The sequence below is a fragment of the Myotis lucifugus genome, unplaced genomic scaffold, assembly GCF_000147115.1.
Source record: "Myotis lucifugus unplaced genomic scaffold, Myoluc2.0 scaffold_432, whole genome shotgun sequence".
Lineage (NCBI taxonomy): Eukaryota > Metazoa > Chordata > Mammalia > Chiroptera > Vespertilionidae > Myotis > Myotis lucifugus.
Genome location: NW_005871480.1, coordinates 412,567 through 435,406, shown reverse-complemented (window position 1 = coordinate 435,406; position 22,840 = coordinate 412,567). Strand labels below are relative to the sequence as shown.

Below are 22,840 nucleotides of genomic sequence, written 5' to 3'. Positions count from 1 at the left end.
CAGCCAAGGGTTGAGAACCACTGCTCTACACCTTCCTTCCTCTCTCTCTAAAAATCAATGGAAAGAATATCCTCAGGTGAGGATTAACAACAACAAAACTTCAAATATCGTGGAAAAGAGTGGCTCAAAGGCCACTTAATGCTGCTTTTCTATACAGTGGGGCCTTGACTTACGAGTTAAATTTGTTCCTTGATGGAGCTCGTAACTCAAATTACTCGTATGTCAAATCAAAAAGTGAACGAGTGAGACATGTGATGCTGGGCTGATGTTGTGGTGTTCACTGTGATGTTTGCTGCGCCAACTAGCGGTGGGATATCTGAATTTTAGCTCGCAACTCAAAGCAAAAAATCGGCCGAGAGACGGCTCGTATCTCGAAAAACTCGTTAGTCGGGACACTCGTAAGTCAAGGCCCCACTGTATTTCTGCAAAATGGTAAGTGGTTCTGCCCCTGTACACACACACACACACACACACACACACACACTACACTACACTACATGGGTCACAGCCATTTGCAAAATGAATTAATTTCTAGAAAAAAACGCTCAGAAAATATCACTCTATATCATAAAGATATTATCCCAAAACCAAACATTCCCTTTAATCAGTTAAGTTCCCATCGCCAACAGTCTGCATGCTATCCCTGCGGAAAACAACTCAAGAAATTAGCTTATCCTCCATAATATGCTCTTGGCCCAAACAGAGAAGAGATTTCAGCCAGACTGCTCATATCAAGTACAGTGAGGCCTTGAGTTACAAGTAAATCGGACCGAGACGGAGCTCGTTAAGGAGCTCGTTAACTCAAATTACTCTGTCAACTCAATGCAAAAAATCTGCCAAGAGACAGCTCGTTAGTTGGGACACTCATAAGTCAAGGCCCCACTGTACTTTCTGAAAATAGTGAACAGTCTTAATTCTCCCCAATCTGAAATATCAAATGAGATAAAAATCAGTCATCTATTTCCTATTTTAACATTTGTTTCCAGGGAATAAAATTCCTATTAGAAAAATACTACCGATTTATTAAAGATCATTCTGAGATTAGTTTATAGAAGACCAATTTTTAAACTCATTATTAGTTACCTTTCAATCAGCAGCTCCATGTCTTCAGTCAATAGTTTTTATGCAAACAATTTAGATAATAATTAATATAAGAAAAAAAACACATGATGTGACGCTGTATAAGTGACAGAACAGCCAGACGGCTGGGGGGTTGTGACAGAGAACTTGACCACATGAGTCCATGTGAGCCCGCTCAGCGGTCTTCACCGGCTCGAGGGCTCGTTACCTCTGCATACACTGTGGGGCTCACACGGATCTATATTCTATGGGGAAATATACGAACCGATGCTCACTCTACAATATAACTAGTAGGACATTTACACAATGGAGTACTATGCAGCTGTAAAAAAGAGGGACCTCTTTCCTTTGGGACAGCATGGATGGACCTGGAGACTATCATGCTAAGTGAAATAAGCCAATCTGAGAAAGACAAATATCACATGATCTCACTTGTTTGTAGAATCTAATAAGCAAAATGAATTGACCAACAAAATAAGACCAGAAGCATGGAGACGTGGAACAGACTGACATACCTTGATGTGGGGTTGGGGGGATGAGAAGAGATAAACCAAAGAACTTATCTATATATATATAAAAGCCTAATATGCAAATTGACTGAACAGCTGGTGGAACAACTGGTCGCTATGACGTGCACTGACCACCAAGGGGCAGACGCTCAATGCAGGAGCCGCCCCAGCCTGCAGGCCCAGGCCAGCCAAGGTGGGTGCAGCGGGGGCCCCCCTGTCGCCCCACCGGTCACCCCACAGATCAGCCCTGATCTCCGGCCAGGCCTAGGGACCCTACCCATGCACGCATTTCATGCACCGGGGCTAGGAGGAGAGGGTTAAGGGGGGAAATGGAAGATACCTGTAATACTATCAACAATAAAAATATGTTTAAAAAATAAAAATAAAACATAAATAGAAAATAATGCCACTGCTATCTTTAACATGAATTTTCTGGATGGCCTCTGTAGACACCAGGAGCTCCAAACCAGTTGTTGAAAAATGTCGTTTTCCTGACTTTACAACTTTAATGACCTCGGCAACCAGAATTTACTACATTCACATCCACTCTGACTTAACACAAAAATTCTCTGCTCCCAAATGCCCCTCCCAGTGCACCTTCCCGCCACCGCGTGGCTGGTCTGTCTGCCTTGCTTGTTCCACTTTCCCTTTCACGTCTCGTAAAATAGAGGTTGAAATCTGCTATGTCAGTTTTTCTACTCACACTCACTTTTCGGTCCACTCTGATATGGTTTCTGCACTGAATCTTCTACTAAAAATATTTTTGTAAATGTAACCAGTGATGTCCATTCATTAAGCCCAACGATAGTCAATATTTTAGACTGTGGGCCAACAGGTCATGGTCTCTGCCTCAGCTGCCCCACCCTGACATTGTCGTGCGGAAACAGCCACAGACATGCAAGTGACAAGCATGTGTAGGTTCCTGAGCCACACACGGAGGCTGTGGCTGGGGCACAGTTTGCCCATCCTGCTATCAAAGGCTAGTGATCCCTACCCTGTTGCGGACAGATTCATTTCAGCTGTTATTTTCTCATGGAAACTTTTCCTGGTCAAGACAAATCTCCTTCTAAAATGTGCTTGCACCACAAAGTACATTTCTCTCTCATAGAACTGATCCTTACTGCAATTGATTAGATATTTATAAAATTATTCATCAACATTCATCTGCCCCCTAAGGCTGGAAGCTCTTCCAGTTTCCCGATTAGACTGGGAACGGTATTTACTTTGCTGTTATGTTCCCAGCAGGTGGTGCAGAACATGACACATAATAGCAATCAATAAATATTTGTCGAGTGAATGACTGATGAATTTGCTATCTGGCCCTCAGCTGGCAACCTGATCTTCCTGAGCCTGCCTTCTCCATCTGCAAACGGCAGTGATACCAACAGCTACTTTCCAGCTTTGCTTCAAGGTAAGATAACAGTGTGAGTGTATTTGGGGACTTGAGGCAATATACAAATGTAATGGTTGACCGTCTAGCCGAGAATGGTTTTTGTTTATATAAAGGTTGTAAAAACCAAGTCAAAATCAAAACGAAGACAATTGTGTGGACAGAGACCACGTGTGACTCCCAAGGCCCAAAATATTTTACTCTCTGGTCCTTGCAGAAACAACCCCCCACCCCCACCCCCCAAAGGCTGACTGCTGTTGTCATGTGTGTGGTGTGGACGCCAGCACCCATGGAGGCCTGTTCACTGTGTGGTGCAAAACACTGGAATTCATCCTTACACAGAAATTATAGATGATACATCTACAGGAAGTAAGGGGCTGTGTTTGTTACGAAAATACTGCACAGAAAAGGACAGGAGTTTGGAGTCAAAAGATGAAGATCAAGTTGGAACGCTACACTTAATCGGCCGCCTTGAGCCAATTCATCAGTCTCTCTGAGCCTGCGCTTCTTCATCTGGAAAAAGAATCGATGTCATGATGCTGTCGAGTAGATGGCTAGTATGAGCCACATGCTTTCTATATGTTACTTTTGATCTTTATGTTCAACTGCAAAGTGGGCTTTATTAGCCCCAATACAGATGAAGAAACCGATGCTCAGAGAGGGTAAGTAACCTTCTCACAGAAACACCACTGAGGAGAACCAGAGGGTTTTTTTTCCTTTAAGTAACAGACTTTACTCAGCATTAGATCACTGAATTATTTCAATAAGTCAGATATCTAAGTCTCAACATATTTTTTTTAATTTTGTTTTATTGCTTAAAGTATTACAAAGAGTATTATATATGTCTCCTTTTTTTTCCCTCCCCTTGACCTTCCCCTGGCCTCCCATACCCCCCAGTGTCTTGTGTCCATTGGTTATGCTTTTATGCATGCATACAAGTCCTTCGGTTGATCTCTTACCCTGCCCCCCCTGAACCATAGGGTTTGAAGTCCAATCCTGACTCTAGCAACACTCTCAGTACCACCTCTGCTTAGATATTTGACCTTCTTAGGCCTGCTACATCTTACAAAAAGCCTACAGAACCTAATTTCTGGAGGAGAACTTTTGAAATTCCTCCATATCACATTACCAAAATACACTTTAAAGGTGACGGTTTTCCTACAGTGTTCTGTATTACATCTACTCCTATGTATTTAGAGAACAGTTAAGAGGAGGTGTGCTCTCGTCTTAACTGTTCTCTGTGTATTATAAGAATAGCCTAAGCGGAGAAAGCATAAATACATAAAAGTATGGGGTTTGGAGCACGTCCCTTAAGTAGCCGAGTAATCATGGATTCTATTTATTGCACGGCAATTCCTAGTCTGTTTACGAACCAAACAGGTTTATAGGGCACGTCAGGTGACTATTAAAGCTTTCTTACCTTTCCTTCATGATCTCATGGAGTCTCCCGTGTTGGACGCACTGCTCCTCCAACTCATCGTTTCTTTCCTGTAACTTTTTCAGTTTGCCGTATGCGTACCTCTTCTCCTGACTGAGCTGAGCTGTTGCAGATCTAGAGAAGTGAGAGCACAAAAATAAGAAATGTTGGAGGTTCTTACTGCTAGAGCTTGTTTTGATTGCATAACCTTCACATTGTCTGAAACTCCATATTTAAACATAACAGTGAAAATAAAAAAGTTATGTAAAGTAACATCAGAAATTGTAAACTGTCTGGAAGAGGGGTCTATATGGCAGTGACTCAAGCGGCAGACAGATAAAGGAGTAACAACTTACTCCAAAAGAGATGGCTTCTCCAACCAGACGACAATGATAATGATCAAATCCCTTTTAAAAAGGCCATCATTCATTTATCGAATAGTTACTGAGTTGTCTATTTTAGGCCAGCAGCAGGCTATTAATGGAGCAACCCCACATATAATTTCTATAATAGAGAGTAGTTTCTTTTAAGTACCACCGCTCATTTAATGGCACACGATTAAATCATATAACTTCAAAAGGCATAATATTGACAACTGGCAGTCCTCTGCCCCTGGACCCCCCTACCCAGCTGAGCAGTGACAAATACTTTCAAAATTTTTAAAGCTATTTCTTCGGGTATTTATCTTTGTATTTCTTAATTTGCTTACATCAATACCTCATATTTCATTAATTAAAATTGTATACTGATCCATTATGGTAGAGGAAGATCAAACTCTTCTTATATGCCCTCTACTCCCATCTCCACCTTGTCAATGTCATTATTAGCATTTTAACTTGTGGTTAAATCGTTATCAGTATTTGTTATAAAGACTACCTACGTATTGATCCTTGCTGTCTAAGTGGTATATTATGATTACACTAGAGGCCCAGCGCACGAAATCGTGTGAGACCCAGAGTCCCACCTGCCATGGCCGCAGGACCCAGAGTCCTGCCCACTGCCGCCTCAGGACACAGAGTCCCTCCTGCTGCCACCGAGGGACCCATCAATGCACCTCCTGGTGACAGGTCGTTTGGTCATTCTGGCGTTACGGCCACTGGCCTTTTATATATTAGATTTGCATCTGTGTACATTTATTTTGCCCAAACAAGTGGGCTTCAGTGTAAGAGCAACTGAGTGGCCGGTGGGAGATTCCCAATAGCAGTATCTGTACTCCTTCCCGCTGTGGCCTTTCTGTTTCTCAAGAGAAGTCGCCTCCAGTTTCCTGCCTCCTGTGTACAACCCGACTGTCAGTGGCCGAGGAGCTGGGCGGAAATAGAGGGCGGGGATCTCACCTTTCTGAATGCAGGCTTTCTCCTAGTCCCTCCATTCTAATGTCAGCGCCCCTATTTTACCCAGAGCCTGCTGGTTGACTCTCTTCAGAGACGATGCCTCTAGTTCTCTGGGGGGAAGAGGGACAGTCACCTGGCTTCATGGTGGGGGTGAAACTGTACATTTTGGTTTCAGTCTTTGTACCATGCCTGCCTTCCAAGGTTGTCTGGAATCCCGAGAGCAGGCAGCTTGCTTCAGGAGACACTTAAGATCACCTTCCTCTACTTTGCTACATCAGGAACCACTCCTCCAACCCCCTTTCTGTCTTCACGCATTTCATTTGGGACTGTGGATACCTACTCCGGTGATGGCTGATGTCCCTCAGGAAATACGTTCCCTATTCAGTGTCTTCGATGACTAGCGCAAATCTCAAAATTCGAAGATCAGAAAGATGTCTGTCCAAGAAAAATCGTATCCTTGTCCTCCTTTTAATTTAACATGGCTCCCACGACCACCATCTCTTGCTGGTTAGAACAGAGAGTTTAAAACTCTTGCATATTAAATTATGAGTTAATGACTGGCTTGTTTCTTGAAGTTGAAGTAAGACTTGAGGTAAAATTATTTCCCTCCAAAGAAAGGATTCTTCACTGCTCTTGCTGGTGAAGAAAAGCTTTAACGTTGCTAAAGGAATTCATCCCAAGGACCCAACCGCTTCCCAGGGGTGATGCCATCTCTCACCTTTTGTTCACCTCCGACCTCAATTTGTTTTCATCTTGGTTCACCTGTCACGTCAAAGGGAACTTGCCCTGATTACTACCTAGCGGTTCTCAATATGTCAGCACGTTTTCTGAAGCTACCTCTCGCCTTCATGCATGCATTAGCCTATAATTTATTCCTCAAGGCTGTGCTCTAGGCCTCATCTTCTTTACTAGATTATACATGAGGGCATGGATTACCTCATTTTCAGGCTCAGATCAAACACTCAACCTCCATTTGCTTCTCCTAATAAGAATTTACCGATATTTGAAATAGCCCAAATGAGTTAATGACTTACATTTCTCCTTTCAAAATCACATACAGTATAAGAATTAGGGGCAGTTTTCTAAGAAATGGTTAATTTTGTTTTCTTCCAAGACTAGTACCTCCTATCACAATATGCACTATGCACTAACATAAAATTCTGAAAGGACAAAAAAAATCTATAAACCAAATTAGGAAAAAATGCAGAAGAATAATTATCTAATTTTAGGTACTTTTCCAGAAAAAAAGTCACCTTTTTAAAGGAAAAATCACAATGGAAACATAGATTTTATAATATAGAAATATAAAACTTTTTCACAAGAAATCATAATGTTCATGGTAGCATTGCTTCATGGAGCAACCTTGCTCTGCAATGCAACATCTGGAAACTGAACCCAGAAATTTGTCAACAGAAGACTTGATTACATTACTTACACGAAGGAATATCAAGATGCTATTCTCATAATGTGGCTATCTACTGGTGTTATTTATTGACCTGAAAATATGACGTTGAGCCCTGGCCGGTGGGACTCAGTTGGTTGAGCGTCCTCCCATGCACCGAGAGGTCACAGGGTTGCCTCCCAGTCAGGGCACATGCCCAGGGTTGCAGGCTTAATCTCCAGTGCTGGGTGGATAGGAGGCAGCCGATCAATGTTTCTCTCTCTCTCCCTCTCCCTTCTATGTCTCTCAAAAATCAATAAAACCATATTAAAAATATGATGCTGATAAGACAGGAATTCAGTGGATAGAGCGTCGGCCTGCAGACTGAAAGGTCCCAGGTTCGATTCCGGTCAAGGGCATGTACCTGGGTTGCGGGCACATCCCCAGTAGGAGATGTGCAGGAGGCAGCTGATCGATGTTTCTCTCTCATCGATGTTTCTAACTCTCTGTCTCTCTCCCTTCCTCTCTGTAAAAAATCAATAAAATATATTTTAAAAAAATATGATGCTGATAAGACAGGAATTCTACTTTATAATTAAAAAATACTTTGACATGTGTACCACATATTAATATGGATTATCTCTAACTCTTAGTGGCAGGATTGGGAATTACATTTTGTTTCTTTCCCCAGATTTTCTGAATTTTCACAATGGACACGTATTTAAAACAAAAAAATAAAGTCACTTCGGTTTTTTTAAAAATTCATAAGAGCAAAAAGAACCGAGAACAAGTTTTTGAAAAATTTAAAAAGGAACTGGAAACACACAAAATGAAACAAAGGAAGATTAGAGATGTTATTTAATAAAGTGCTATCCCCACTCATATCCCAATTTAATAAAAAATACAAGTGACTTGAAAAATAGTCACAGAAGAAGAAACAAATGGCCAATAGACATTTATAATGTATTCAATTTTGCTATTATTCAGAGAAATTCATAATAAAACCAGATTATAGTCAAATATTGATTGCATGCCGACTCTATGCCAGATAGGGAAATCCATCCTTTATATTAATGGTCTCGATTAATCCTACAATGTAAGTGTTTATTTCCTCTTCTTGGAGAGTAAACATGAGCTTAATGATTTGCCTAAAGTCACTCCGATGGCGATTAGCCACGCTCAGGCACAAACACAGGTCTCTCTACAGGGGTTGTTCTACCCACTGTGCAAAATTGCCTCTCACTTTTTTTATTTAGTCTCTCACTTCTCCCACTGATATGTGTGCATCTATACCATGAGCAGAATTTATTTAGAACTTGAACACAGTAACACACATTAATAGTCTTATGGGGGTTCATCGTCTTTGGACCAAAACAATCCCCATTTAGGCATCTCCACTAACGGAATCATCAAAAATTCAGATTTATGTACAAAATTATCATTCTATTATTCATAACAGTTAAAAACTGGAAACATCTTAAATGTCTTGTGCATACAAATGATTCAATTAAAATTATATTTCCAAAGCATTTAGTGATCTAGAAAAATGATCATGAGGCAATATTAAGTGAAAAGGCAGAATACAAAACTATATTTATAGTATAAGCTCATTCACAATATAAATGTAGGCTACATACACATTTACATGCACATAGAAAATTAACAATAGTTAGCTGGATGGTATTGTCCCAGAAAATGTTTTCTTTAATTCATCTTTGTATCTGTATCTAAATGCCCTATATTGAGAATGCCTTACTCCTAGAGTCACAAAAATATAAATGTCACTAGTAACGTTCATATGACTATCAGGTATTTTATTGCTACAATATTTTTTTCTGCTTTGCATATTTTTGGGGCTTTTTTTTATTTATAATGATAATTTGCCTACCAACTTCCAATGTTCAAAAAGAATTTGATAAATGTACATGGACACGATCTTTTATCTGCCTTGAGCCAGTGGTATATTGAATGAAAGAATAGTTTGCAAAGTTGAAAGAGTAAACTTACAAGTTTCTGGGTTAGTCTGAGATTACATGTGTGGCAGGACGATTCTAGTGTCATACAAAAGGATAATTGACTTTAACCCATTTTCATAGAAAATGTAGGTAAATTCTGGCTTTACAGAAGCATGAACTTTCCCCTGCGTTTTTATATACCAGCAATAGTGTGTAATTGCACTGGCATGAAATATAATATTTTACTATTATTAGGATTACAGCGATAATTGCTTTTTAAGAGAAAACATGACCCCTAATTTTTTATACTTCTAGATTCTCATTTGACTTTTGGTAACAATTAGCAGAGTCTGACACCAGTCTCCTCTTACAGAATATAATTTTTGTAGCATCTAAACATGCAGAAAAAAAACTAGTTCAGCCGGGTGTGTGTTCTTTACTTCAATTAAACTCACACAGTTGGATACCTACTGTTGCCAAAACAGTAATATAATTTATACATTATAGTCCACACAGTAAAACTACACTAAAAGTCATTTAACAATATTTATAACACCATAAAGTACAGTGTTAAAATATATGAACTGCAATATGTACCAAAATTATAAAATTTGTTTCTCATCATCAGTGATTAAAACCGGGCTCATTGCTCTAGCCTCAATACCCACAACCCTGGTGACAGATTAGAATTCAAATCTTAATGATCAATTTACAATTAACAAGATAGAAGTGAAACAAATTAAACCAACCATTATATATAACGAGGCCCAATGGACTCCCATTGTTCCTCTTAATTACAAAACGCAGATCACAAATCCACAATGGGCAGGGTTAGCCATCAATCCACCAGCCGAGCAACCCAGAGAGCGACAAGGATGGAAAAGAAAGAACAGAAGCAAAACCATGTCACCCGGTTCTGCGCTCCACGTCCTGTTCTTCCCAACGTGGGAGTGTTGAGAGGCTGAACCCCAGCACGTGCTCAGGACCAGCCCAGCCTCTCCGGGTGTCCCCGGCCCGTTAGGCCACACTGCACCGCACACATTTCACGGCCGATTCATTCATTCATCCACGTGCCGGGGAGAGGGAACCCTTCTTACACTTGGGCAAAGAAAAATCGTAGCAGCTTGAAGGTATTTAAATAGCTCCACTTCCCAAGTTCAAGAACTACCCTGCAACTGCAGGGAGCTGTCAGCGCCTGGGGAATGAGGGGGGAGGGGAGCTGAGTGCATGTGAGCTTCAGGGAGCATCGGCCAGAATGTCTGCCTGGCGTCCACGGAAGGAAACGGGTGAACCCTCTGGTCTGGCGGGCAAGCACAAGAGAGACAAAACGCACCGGGGGCCCCTCATTTTTGGTTTTTAAAGGGGACGTGCCAGTCACAGGCCCCGGGCTGGGGGCACCGCAGCTGCAGCGTGGAATATGCACAAGGCTAATCACAGGGCTTCAGAGGACAGAAGCAATAGGCACCGCTATGGGGGAGAAACACACACACCAGACACACACACATGCACACACGCACGCATGCACGTGGGAACCGCTTCTGAACACCTCCCCGGGAGGCTGGGGCGGAGAGGCAGAGTGTAAGGCAGCGGTTCTCAATCTGTGGGTCTCAACCCTTTCACAGGGGTCGCCTAAGACCATCCTGCATATCAGATATTTACATTACGATTCATAACAGTAGCAACATTACAGTTATGAAGTAGCAACAAAAATAATTTTGTGGTTGGGTCGCAACATGAGGCACTGTATTTAAAGGGCCAGAAGGTTGAGAACCACTGGTGTAAGGCATGGCTAGCCCCAGCTGTCACTTTCCCAGTCATTCTGCACGGGCCCCAGTCAAATGACTAGATCTGTGAGTAAGGAGAAAGCTTATTTTAAATGGAATGAACCCATGGGTTTAGTGTGGGATTTTGGATAATGTGAAACTCTTAGAGAAATGCCACTAAGACAAGGGGGAGCAGTAAAAATGCGCTTTCAATTGTTGACAGATACAAAATAAGATACACCTACTTTCAGGAAAACTTTTACTGCAGAAATCAGAAGCAAACTTGGATTAAATGTACCACGTGGTTGAAATAGTCATTTTGGAGCCTGAGTTCCGGGATGACAGCACTCCAAGATCTCCTCACTCAGAGTTCAGGGGAAATGACTAATCCCCGAAGTTTACGGTGTGGGAGGGCTTCCTGACGGTTTAATAAGTTTATAATTTTTATTCAAAAAGAAACACTCTGAGCTCTTCAAGCGTTATAGGTGGTTTCAAAGCAGAGAGCAGTATCAAAACGGAATGTTACATTTTGCATGAATTTTGAAAATCTCATAGTCTTTACATAAAGTCAGGGGGAATGAGGCTGAATTGAAAAGTTTAAGGGTAAACAAACAAAAAACTCTAAAATTACAATTTACCCTGTGGATTATATTCTTGTGAGACACATAAGATACTTATTTTATAAAGTTGAGAAGCTGTTTAAAGTTTTAACACTAGTAAGGAACAAACCCTGGCTGGTTTGGCTCAGTGGATACAGCATCGGCCTGTGGACTGGAGGGTCCCAGGTTCGATTCCAGTCAAGGGCACACGCCCGGGTTGTGGGCTCGCTCCCCAGTTGGGGGCATGCAGGAGGCAGCCGATCCATGATTCTCTCTCATCATTGGTGTTTCTATCTCTCTCTCCCTTCCTCTCTGAAATCAATAAAAATATATTTAAAAATAATAATAATAAGGAACAATTTATTGAGTGTTTGCTGTTTGCAGGCCTTAGCTTGGGATCAACTTGTGAAGTTACAGGCGGTGCTGTTTTAATTCTTCAGATTTACAAAACAAGGCATTGGCCAGGGCAAGACCCGAATCACTACCAGACGCACATCTGATTTTCCTTTGCCTTTAGTACAAAGGTTTTCCTTGTAATGATGACTTTATGTCGCTCAGGAAATAGCCCTCAGACCCCAGCAAAACCAATAGCAGCCAGGTGAAGTGAGGTCAAAGTGCCCACCCTCAGCACCACGCCAGCGGTGACACAGCAGCCATGTGCGCCCCTGGCCCAGCGCTGTGCTTGGTGCTTTATGTCTGGATGTGTACCTGTGTCTCTCTCTAAATTTCCAGTTCCCACAGCAATCCCACACACGGTGTTAGACATGTCCTTACACAGGGAGAAGCTGGGGTTTGCGCCCACGGTTACGAAGCTACATGGCAGAGTGGATTCAAACCTGCTTCTCTCTGAATTCCCAAGTGGTTTTTACTGCACATTCCCTGGGTCATCAACAAAGGGACAGGCTGGAACCAGAGTCAATCAGGATTGGGGGTGGGGAGAGCACCACACTTGTTTCATTCATTCATTCATTCATTCATTCAACAAATACATATTGAGCGCCTCTGTGTGTCAGATGAAAGAAACACATTCAATGGATAAAGCAGTGGTCAAGAGCTACAGGAATCAGAGCATGAGGAGCTGGGGTTGAGGTTCAAGTTCACTAGACCAGCACAGGGTAAGCTGACAGACCAGCAGCAGGATGTAGGGGGCCCCGGGAACAGGGCACAGGTAAACCCACTCACCTGCCCAGTACGCCCACTTCTCCTTGGGGATTTAAAGATTAACTTTTCCCCCAAAGGTTCCCATCATAACTACTTGTCCTGGATTTTTTAGCAGTAGATGTAAAATACTGCACTTGTAAGATCTTCGGTTTTGCAACCAGAAATACCTAAGGTGCGACCCTAGCTCTCCCACTCCCCAGCCATTTAAACACTCTGTGGACTGGTTTCCTCATCTGTAATTCCTGACTCCAGCTGTTGTGAGAATGAAATCATATTTACCGAGAATACAGCACCCCTTTCCCTTTTATCCACTTCAATTTCCTGAGTTATTCCTCAGAAAGCAAGATAATTAATCAATAATCAATCACAAAGCAATCTTAAAATATGGTATTGTAAACCCCAGATCAATATAATTTTTCTTAAATTATATAATTCAGTTGGTTTGTTTCTAACAATTACCTATGCTTGGATCTATGTGAGGCAAATCAAACATTTCTCGTTAGGAACAGCTCCTGTTGGTATTTTATAAATCTCTTTCATGACAAAATCACATGGGTTTCCTTGTCAGACTTCCTGAAAATAGCTGGCATTGTGGGTCCTGAGCCTTCCCCTACCCATACAAGATATTTAATTAGTATTTGCAGCCTGGCCGGTGTGGCTCAGTGGTTGAGCGCCCACCTATGAACCAGGAGGTCAGGGTTCAATTCCCGGTCAGGGCACATGCCCGGGTTGCGGGCTCCATCCCCAGTGTAGGAGCGTGCAGGAGGCAGCTGATCAACGATTCTCTCATCACTGATGTTTCTCTCCCTCTCCCTTCCTCTATGAGATCAATAATTAGTATTTGCTAAGAAGGAGCACGTGTCAGAGCAGTTCTCAGTGGCTATAGGAGCCCCTGCCTGCCTGTGGGCAGAGAGAAGTGGAGTCCTAAGCCTCCGGGTTGCCCCCAAAGACTCAGGGATGGGGATTCTATCGCTAAGCCAGCTCACTGATGGAGGAACCCCAGGTAGGACTCAGAGTGATTACATGCTCTGATCCACTAAGAAATCCTTTCTGAATGAGATGCCTAAGTCAGTAGACGAGCTGCTGGGCCATACTGCTTGCTCTGTGCAGATCGAAGTGAGTTTCAGAAAAACACAGAAGGGAAGCTACGCAGGTAACTTTCTCCTTAGGTTATAGGGTAATGTGACATTTGATATCTAGCTAATTACGTGAATGTTGCCTTTGATGGTTCAGTTCAAAGGATGCTGTCCAATAGCGCTCATTTACCAGAGGGACCCACTGCTCAAAACAGGTCAAATAAATTTCTCTGAGATTACAGTTCTTGCCAGAGCTGAGAGGGGAACTCAGGCTTTTTACAATGTGGAATATAAAATCATTCATTCATTGAGATAATCCTATTACAAAGTGTGCAGAAAAAATTCAATAAAATCCCAATCAGTGGGTTTCTAAAAGAGTAGTGTACATATAAAATGCACGGTGGCTAGCTCATTAAAATAAAATACTTTTAGAAAGGGAAGGAAAGGATGGTTTTAGTTTATTTATTTCAAAGTATCACCTTCCATTCTATAGATACACATTCCAACTATTATTATTTGACCTAAAGATGGCTTTTGTCTGTGTACAGCTAAAGAGAACTGTGATAATGGATGGAAATGTTACACGTAACAACATAAGACTTGGAAACTGCTTGACTCATCTGCATCCTTTGTTACAAGGGTTGCCATCTTGACCTTTGTGTTGTGAAATTTCCTAGTTTTCAATCCTAACCATTAAAAAAGTCAAATAACAGCACAGATTCATAATTATGAAAAGAACACCCAGGTATATGTATGGACGACTAAGAAGATGTTCATACAGAGGAAACATTTCCCAGGAAATATATCACCACACACAGGAGTCCCCCCTTATCCATGGGGATATGTTGCAAGACCTCAGTGGATGCTTGAAAAATCTGTTTCTTCGTGTACATTCAGACCTTTGATAAAATTTAATTTATAAACGGGGCACAGTAAGAGATGAACAGAACTAATAATAAAATAGAGTAACTATAACAATATACTATAATAAAAACCACATGACTGTGGTCTCTCTCTCTTCCAACCTCTCAAAATACCTTATTATCCTGTGCTCCCACTTTCTCTTAAAGGAAGCACTTAGGACTTCCCTGTGGCATGTCCGAATTGCCAGCAGCACTAGTTTGGTGCTTTAAGGCCATCATTAAGTAAAATAAAGGTGACTGCCCAGCCAGCGTGGCTCAGTGGTTGAGCATCGACCTAGGAACCAGGAGGTCAAGGTTTGATTCCTGGTCAAGGCACAAGCCCAGGTTATGGGTTCGGTCCCCAGTGTGGGGCGTGCAGGAGGCAGCTTATCAATGATTCACTCTCATCATTGATGTCTCTCTCTCTCTCCCCCTCTTCCTTCCTCACTGAAATCAATAAAAATATATATGTAAAAAAAAAAGAATAAAACTATGAACAAGGGGGGACTACTATATCTAATTTTGACATTCGGCTGTAAAATAGTGGAAATGCTGTGCTTTAAAGAAAAATTACAGAATTTAAACAAACAGTGCTCTGAAAGTATTACATAATATCACGTACCTGCTCTTTTGAGAGATTTGTTCCAGTTTCTTGGCTAACGTACAGCACTCTTCCTTTAACTTTGTCAAAAATGCATTCTGGGAGGTCAGCAATGAATACTGTTCACTTTCTAGAAATAACAATAACCCCCCACCAACATAAGATGTTTATGGCTGGAGCTCTGCAGTGCTTCCATATGTAGAGTGTAAACGCGCTAAGACGCTACCCACGTCCCATATGCTACGAGGTCACGTTCAATGTCCTCAGTCAAAGGGCTGCTCACCTGGTGAGACTCTGAATCTTGCGAGACAGTTATTTTTCGAAGAATTACTCACCAGAAACATTTCTGATCACACCAGCGTGGTGTCATGTTTCAACACGTTACTAGATTACTCAATACCCCAGTGGAGTCATATATGCTTATATCTTGTAATATGCAAGATATGATATTTTTATTTGGACAATTTTACTATAAAGTGTCAACAATTATTACAATCAGATAACTCAAAACTGAGGTATTGAGGAACTCTCTTCTATGCTGTCATTCATGCTTGATGTTTCATGTCTGCTCGCATATTTCATTACCCACCCTGCCAACCTTGCATATGAAGGTCAAATATGTCATCTCATTTCACTGTCAACAGTATGAGCCTCAATGAAGATCTGGTCAAAGAGATTGAAGAGAGTGTGGTATTTTTGTGCAACGTAAGAGGAAGTGTTGTTAAGATGGTTCTACAGTTCCATAATCTTATCTTGCTCGGGGATCGGCCCAACTCCATGACCACGAGGATCCTGCTAGCAGTAGAGGCAAACAATAACTTAGCCTCTAATTTCCTCCTTTTTTCTTTTCATGGAAAACATCTAATAAGTCTGGCAAATTTTCATTTTTTGTGTGACACATTCTAGTAGGAGAAAGTCTCTAATAAAGTTGCTGGAGGAAATTACGTGACTCAATACAACGTTTGCCTCTTCCTAAGTAAAGAGATTATTTAATGAATGGCACGTTAGCCATGTTTCAGCTTAGAGAATGTGCGGTAAATTTTGACCAAGCCATCAAATCCCGTGGGCAGTAAATCAGGTGCAAATCACCTTTAAGTGTGAGGCTTCCGAAGGCCCTTTATTTCTTTTCCCTTGGAGCAGAAAGCACTCAAAGCACAATAAATCAAAGCACTGGAAAGTAAGCCACATTTTTCTGCAAGAGGCGGATCAATGAAACTTTTGTTTACCGGGACGATCAGCCTGGAGGATGTGGCGAGGAATCGTAATGAGTTGCCCCAGCCCTGTTGTGACTAACACTGTCTGCGAACACACAACTCAGAAGTGCAAAGACCCGCACCCCACCCCGACTGCACAAACCCAACTGCCTGTTTCAAAGGGCATTTTCCTTTCGAATGAAAGGTAAGGAGTTGCTGGCCAACTCGGCCTGCAGAACAGCGCCAACGCGATGAAAGATGGCAATTTTTAGCCAAGCTGCCAGCTGTGGTCAATGCCTTGTATTAGTGAATTTCCACAGCAGTTGGGAGAACTTGAAGAATGCCACGGATTACACATCACCCGCAACTGGGCTGGGGGGCAGGCGGGGGCGGCGTCCAAATGCTAAAAATGTTCGAAGCTGCAAAGATTAAATAAAGGAACGTATCCATTTGGAGCCGCTGAATGACATCCAGCTGCGACAGTGAATTAAGAACCGATTAATGGCGAAAGCTTTTCTCCAGTTTGGATGCGGAAGCAGACTCATTAGGCTCTTAGAGGCGCTCTAATGCGTGGTCTGTGGGAGCCGTTCCTCGCTATTCAGGAGACTTTAACGGGGAGCTCGGAGCGCTTCCCGCAGAGCGTCGGATGCTATTTTCTTTCTGTAACATGTGTGCCCGCGAACCCAGCCAAAAACAAGCCCTTTGTTTTTCTACTTTGTTGTGGTCCCTCTCAGCTCTCCGTTCCTTGCACACAGGTAAATAAACTCATAATCCAGATGGTGCAGCAGATGTGAGAGCAGCATTCCGAAATCAACAGACAGTGGGCACTGCTTCCCGCTCTCCCTCTTAAACGCTAACTAATATGTAATTCGGAATCTCCGGTGTAGTTAGCATCTGCTCCCTTCGGCCAGCCAAAGGTTACAGGTGTTCCTGATGTCATTTCACAGTGAGGCGTGGGCCCGGCTGGCGGGCGCGGGCCCCGCTCTGGCCCCCCCGCCCCCCACCTACCGGTCCTGTCATGCTGGGCCTCCATTTGCTGCATCTTCTGTGTCAGCTCCTGCTCCCTTTGCTGGGCCTGAAGGGCTTGGGCCTTGGCCTCGCTGCTGAAGCTCTGCTGAATGGTCTCTTTTTCCAGTCTGCGAGGCAGGGAGGAGACAGAAGTTAATCCACAGATGCACGCACCCCCATTCCTTCCCCACGGGCCACAGGGAGCTGAGATGCAGTAAATTGTTCAGCATAAGAAACAACAGTCTTTCCACTCCCCCCACTCCCCCCGCAATTAGGGGGAAATCCAAAGGACCTTTCATACAATGTGAAGTACAGCCCGTCCATCCAAGTGGACTCAGGACTCAACTTTCCACATCAAAAAATCATGACAACTGAGGGATGGTAGTTGGTAACCTTGAAACACAAACACCTTCTGCTGTAACTTTTCCTTGAATCCTCACCCGAGGATATTTTCCCATTGATTTTTAAAGAGAGTGGACGAGAGGGAAAGGCAGAGAGAAATATCGATGTGAGAGAAACACATCAACTGGTTGCCTCCTGCACGAGCCCCGACCAGAGCCCAGGCCGGGGAGAAGCCTGCCACCAAGGTACGTGCCCTTGACCGGAACCAAACCCAGGACCCTTCGGTCCATAGGCTGACGCTCTATCCACTGAGCCACACCGGCCAGGGCTGCTATAACATTCTTCATGTGTTGTGGCCCTGGTGAGTCTTTTATCTGATGACTGGTTACTATTTCCCAAAGGTCCTGGAGCTAAAGGAACAGCAGGGCTCAATACGCCCAGACTGGAATTCTGGAAACAAAGCTTTGCAGGCCACTTCCACTTCCCTCCCAAAGGAAAATGGAATCACAAATATAACGGCGGAGCTTCTATCTGGAGGCAAGTAAAGGATGTGCATGTTTTGTGGAATATTTTCGCCCATCAGCCACATCATGTGAACATGTATGAAATGAATCACTTGCCCGGCACTTCATAATAGAAGCCCCTGTGGGTCACACGGAGAGAAACTGCAGGATAAGACGCTTTCTATGCTATAAAGACAATCGCCCATCCCACTGTGATTGGATGGAGACCCGTCCATTGGGCCCAATGGTCACTCTCCAATCACAGTGGCTCCTAAAGAGAGAAACTTCCTGAGCTAGAACCTGAGGATGCAAAGGACCTCATGGCAGGAGGCACTGTGGATGCTGACACTGTGCGTGCACGCACACACACACACACACACGTGTGCTCCATATACACACGCTCACACACACGCTCACATACACATACACACCCAAACTCACATACGCATACTCACACTTACATACACACACAATGCTCACACACACACTCACATACACTCACACACACACACATGCTCACACACACACACGCTCACACACATGCTCACATACACATACACACCCAAGCTCACATACACATACTCACACATGCTTACATACACACACATACACTCACACACACACACACATGCTCACACACATGCTCACATACACACTCACATGCTCACATGCACACACACACATTAGGTTGGTTCTTCATACTCTAAATCTGGGTGAGTGAGATGAGGGTTTCCTTCAATTAACCAACTTAGCTCTTCCTAACGCCGATCCCCTTGCGGGCACTTCTCCTCCATGCTGCTTCAGTTTACTAACTGAGATACTGACGGCCTTGCCTTTGCCAAACTGAAAATAAACAATTGCATAAAGCGATCTCTACTGGCGTATGTACCGCTGTGGGACCTCCGTTCGCTGGCTTCTAATTATAGAGCAACATAAGGAAAGCCTGCATTGAGGCCGGTCAACGCGGGGGGCAATGTTGTGGTGGAAAATTCCAGAAGGAAAATACACCCACACCTCACTCAAGCAGAATCACCAGGGGTCCTCCCTAACGTGAGGAGGGTCCCTTCCGGCGTTTCGAGTGACAACACCCCCTTGGGTTTGCTCCAAGGCCTTGCCTCGCGCTCAGTTCCAAACTCCTGTATTTAACAAACGGACAGATGAGGCCATGCTTTCCTCCTCAGTCACACCACGGCTTTCCGGCCATGGATCATTGCACGTGTCTCTCTCTGTTTTCCTGGGCTCTCTCCCCCCAGCCCTTTCTCACCCCCCATCCCAGCCCCTGGCCCCCCGCTCAGTGTACATCACTCCTTCAAGCCTGCTCAGAATTCTCCCCTCTCCTTCCATTTTTATCTAGTGAACTATACCCTGTCTTCAGTGTCTTCATATATGGTGTGCGTGCAGACATCCTCCTAAGGCGGCCTTTATTGCACTTCTGTTACTGCTCTACACATGTGCCTTCTTTGTCATCTTTGTCTCTCTGTCCCTGAGCCCAGCTCAGTCCTTGGCACATGGCGCCTAGGAAATGGGCAGCGAGTGTTCCATGAACGAATGTCCTTCTGCCCTGAGCACAGGGGAGGCAGCTGCAGTCTTGAAGGGAAGCCGGAGGGCCTGCTCGAGTCTTAGATGAGGAGGCAAACACTCCGTTAGACAGTGGCTGGAAGAGGCGGCTCTCATGGCAGCTGGGGCTGATGCTGCTGAGAGCTTTGTGGGCTCTCACTGAGTCAGATCCCCACGCCAGACCCGAGTTAGAGCTGGGGTACAGGCAGGGAGACCTGGGCTCTGTGATCTCTAATAACTGGGTGACCATAAGATGCGTTGTTAAAACCAATACCCACTGGAGGGGGGAAGGGCAGGATTAATCATTACACAGAGACAACAGTCATATCGGGACTCCCCTTTGCAAACTGGGGCTCTGTTTCCCTTCACAAAGGGGTTGCCAGTCTCTCATCAATGTTTGGAATGAGAAAGTGCCTAAGTACTGAAATCCGAAATTCAATGCAGAAAAGGAACCATGATTACTGTGGGTCTCCCAATAAAACAATCTAAAGGAACGCTCCACCCACAAATGCTGAGTTCACATCAACTTTTGTTTCTTAAATCCTTGTCCAACGTTCACTCTATTTGAAAAACTACACCTTTTATTTTTCATGGCGGAGAACTTGGCACATTTTTGCTTTCCTACCTCCTTCTCTTCCCTTCCTCCCATGTTGCCTTCTCCCCTTGCAGGTTTGTTCTGACTTAGCAGATTTTTTATAAAACCTTAAAATGCGAGAATTGAAAGGGAATCTCAAATCCGTTTAATCAAAGCCTGTCACGTTATAGTTGAAAATAAAAGAGGATCCTAAATAATTCAAAATCTGCTCAAAGGTCATGCTGTAAGTGATGTAAAGGCAGAGGTGAGATTGAAATATTTTGATTTAAGGAAACCTATTTTTTAAAATATATTTTTATTGATTTCAGACAGGAAGGGAGATGGAAAGAGAGAAACATCAATGATGAGAAAGAATCATTGGTTGGCTGCCTCCCACACGCCCCATACTGGGGATGGAGTCCACAACTGGTATGTGCCCTGACCAGGAATCGAACCGTGACTTCCAGGTTCATAGGTCAACCTCCAGGTTCATAGGTCGACGCTCAACCATTGACCCATGCCGACTGGGCAGGAAACCATTTTATAACACTCTAGGAGTAATGCATTAATGGATTGAAAGAATTAATAAAAAACAACTAACTTAACTCTGGTGCCGTGTCACATATAGAAATTTTTTGAGATTTGCAACCATAGTAAAACAAAGACTTATATTTTTGATATTTATTTTATATATTTAAATCCCATTTAACAAAGAAAAATCAACCCAAAAAATGAGTTCGCGTTTCACCTCTGACATGGGTGTCATAGGTTCGCCATCACTGCTCTAGGAGTAATGCAATAATGGATTGAAAGAATTAATAAAAAACAAATAAATTAGGCACCCAAGGAAGAAATTAGAGAAAATGTAAATGAATTCATTTAATATTTATTATGACTCTATTATATGAAAGATACTCTACTAGGCACTGGGTCAAATAAAGGTAAATATGGCGTAGTCCTTATCCTAAAAGGACTACGGAGAGAAGGTAGGAGAGAAATACACTACAATAAAGAAAAAAACATAGAGAAATGGGAGGTTATTTCCAGCTGTGGTTTGAGAGACTCATGAAGAAGAGCTATCAGTCCTCCCGACTGGTTTTCATTCAGTCCTCAGACACGGGTGATCTCATTTAACCAGACTGGTGGTTGCCCCTATTTTACCAATCAGAATGAAAGCGGGGTGCGGGGGGCGGCAAAGAATTTCTTTGTGGTTGTTAAAATGAGACTGAAAGATTTATTCATAATCGCTGAGAACTGGAAACAACCTAAATATCCACTAAGTGCTAAATGGATAAACAAAGTGTGGTAGAGACTCACAACTGAACACTCGCCAGAGCAGCAACACAAAGGGACGAGCTCCGAGAACCGACGACACATGGATGAACCTCAAAAGCATATCCTTAAAGAACCCGGGCACCAAAGACGTCTTGTAGGGTTTCACTTATTGACATTCTAGAAAATTACACCCTGAGTGACAGATCGCATTGCCAGGACCCGAGATAGGGGATGGGCACCAGATAGAAAGGTGCTGATAGAAATGTTCGGTATCGTGATTATAATGGTTAAAACTGTGCAATCTGTCAAAATACATTTAATTTCGCACTTAAAATCATGGATTTTTGTGATATCTACATTGATCTCCATACAGCTGATTTTTTAAAGGAGCGAATACACTAAAAAGAATAGGAACATCCCTTTCCTCCAAGTTACCCATGTTGCCTGCAATCACATGTGCATATATGGGCCACCTCCGTGTTTTCTTGTTGACAATTAAGCATGAAAAGGTGTCATCGGGGCCTGGAGAGGCCTCACACATGGACTAAGGAAATACAAGGGTTCAGTCGCTCCTTTTTCCAATAAGACCATGTAAGCAACCTATTCCACATCAAACTCACCTACTAGTGTCACAGCCAATGGCGACTTTTCTACTCTAACGTTCTTCTTGTTCATTAGTTAATATTGTGCTATAAGGAAGAGTTTTCCCTCCGCCCTGTATTAACTCACTGATATCCGCATGGAGTCATGGATAATCCATGAGGATCATTATTTATTTTTATGTTCATCTCACCCCAGATTTGGCCCATGGGAACCACTTTCAGCTGGTTCCTGCCTGACATCTCTCCATTATTCTCGTGTCCTTCTAGGCTTTCTATCCCCACAAGATGCTCCAGGCTCATCTCATTTATTTATTTTATTGTTTATTTTTTATTTTCTGTTATAGTGTACATCCAGCATTACTTTGTATTGGGTCCAGGTGTACAGGATAGTGGTTAGACAATCTCGTCTTATATGTCCTTGTGCCAGTCTTGGACTCAGTACTTGTCCAAGGAGCTCTTGTGCCTTCTAGTGGAGAATGGTCTTTAGAAACCAAGATCTGTCACTAGGTGGTGCTCACTGCTACTGAGAAGGCTGCTTCTAGGTCGCCTTAGTAGACACAGCCCGGATATGAATATACACATAAGTATATACATATGAATATCTTTTCATATCTGTAAATG

The 22,840-nt window shown here is 43.0% G+C and overlaps 1 protein-coding gene across 1 annotated transcript in view; it reads right to left on the bottom strand.

The window, feature by feature from the left end:
* Positions 1 to 22,840, bottom strand: part of SDCCAG8 (serologically defined colon cancer antigen 8) — a 200,558-nt gene that overhangs the window by 62,180 nt on the left and 115,538 nt on the right. The window contains exons 12-14 of the mRNA XM_023744152.1: positions 17,367 to 17,494; positions 15,187 to 15,295; positions 4,400 to 4,531 (exon numbers count right to left, since the gene is read on the bottom strand). Of these exons, the coding sequence (XP_023599920.1) occupies positions 4,400 to 4,531; positions 15,187 to 15,295; positions 17,367 to 17,494 (369 nt within the window). The remainder of the gene's footprint in view (positions 1 to 4,399; positions 4,532 to 15,186; positions 15,296 to 17,366; positions 17,495 to 22,840) is intronic.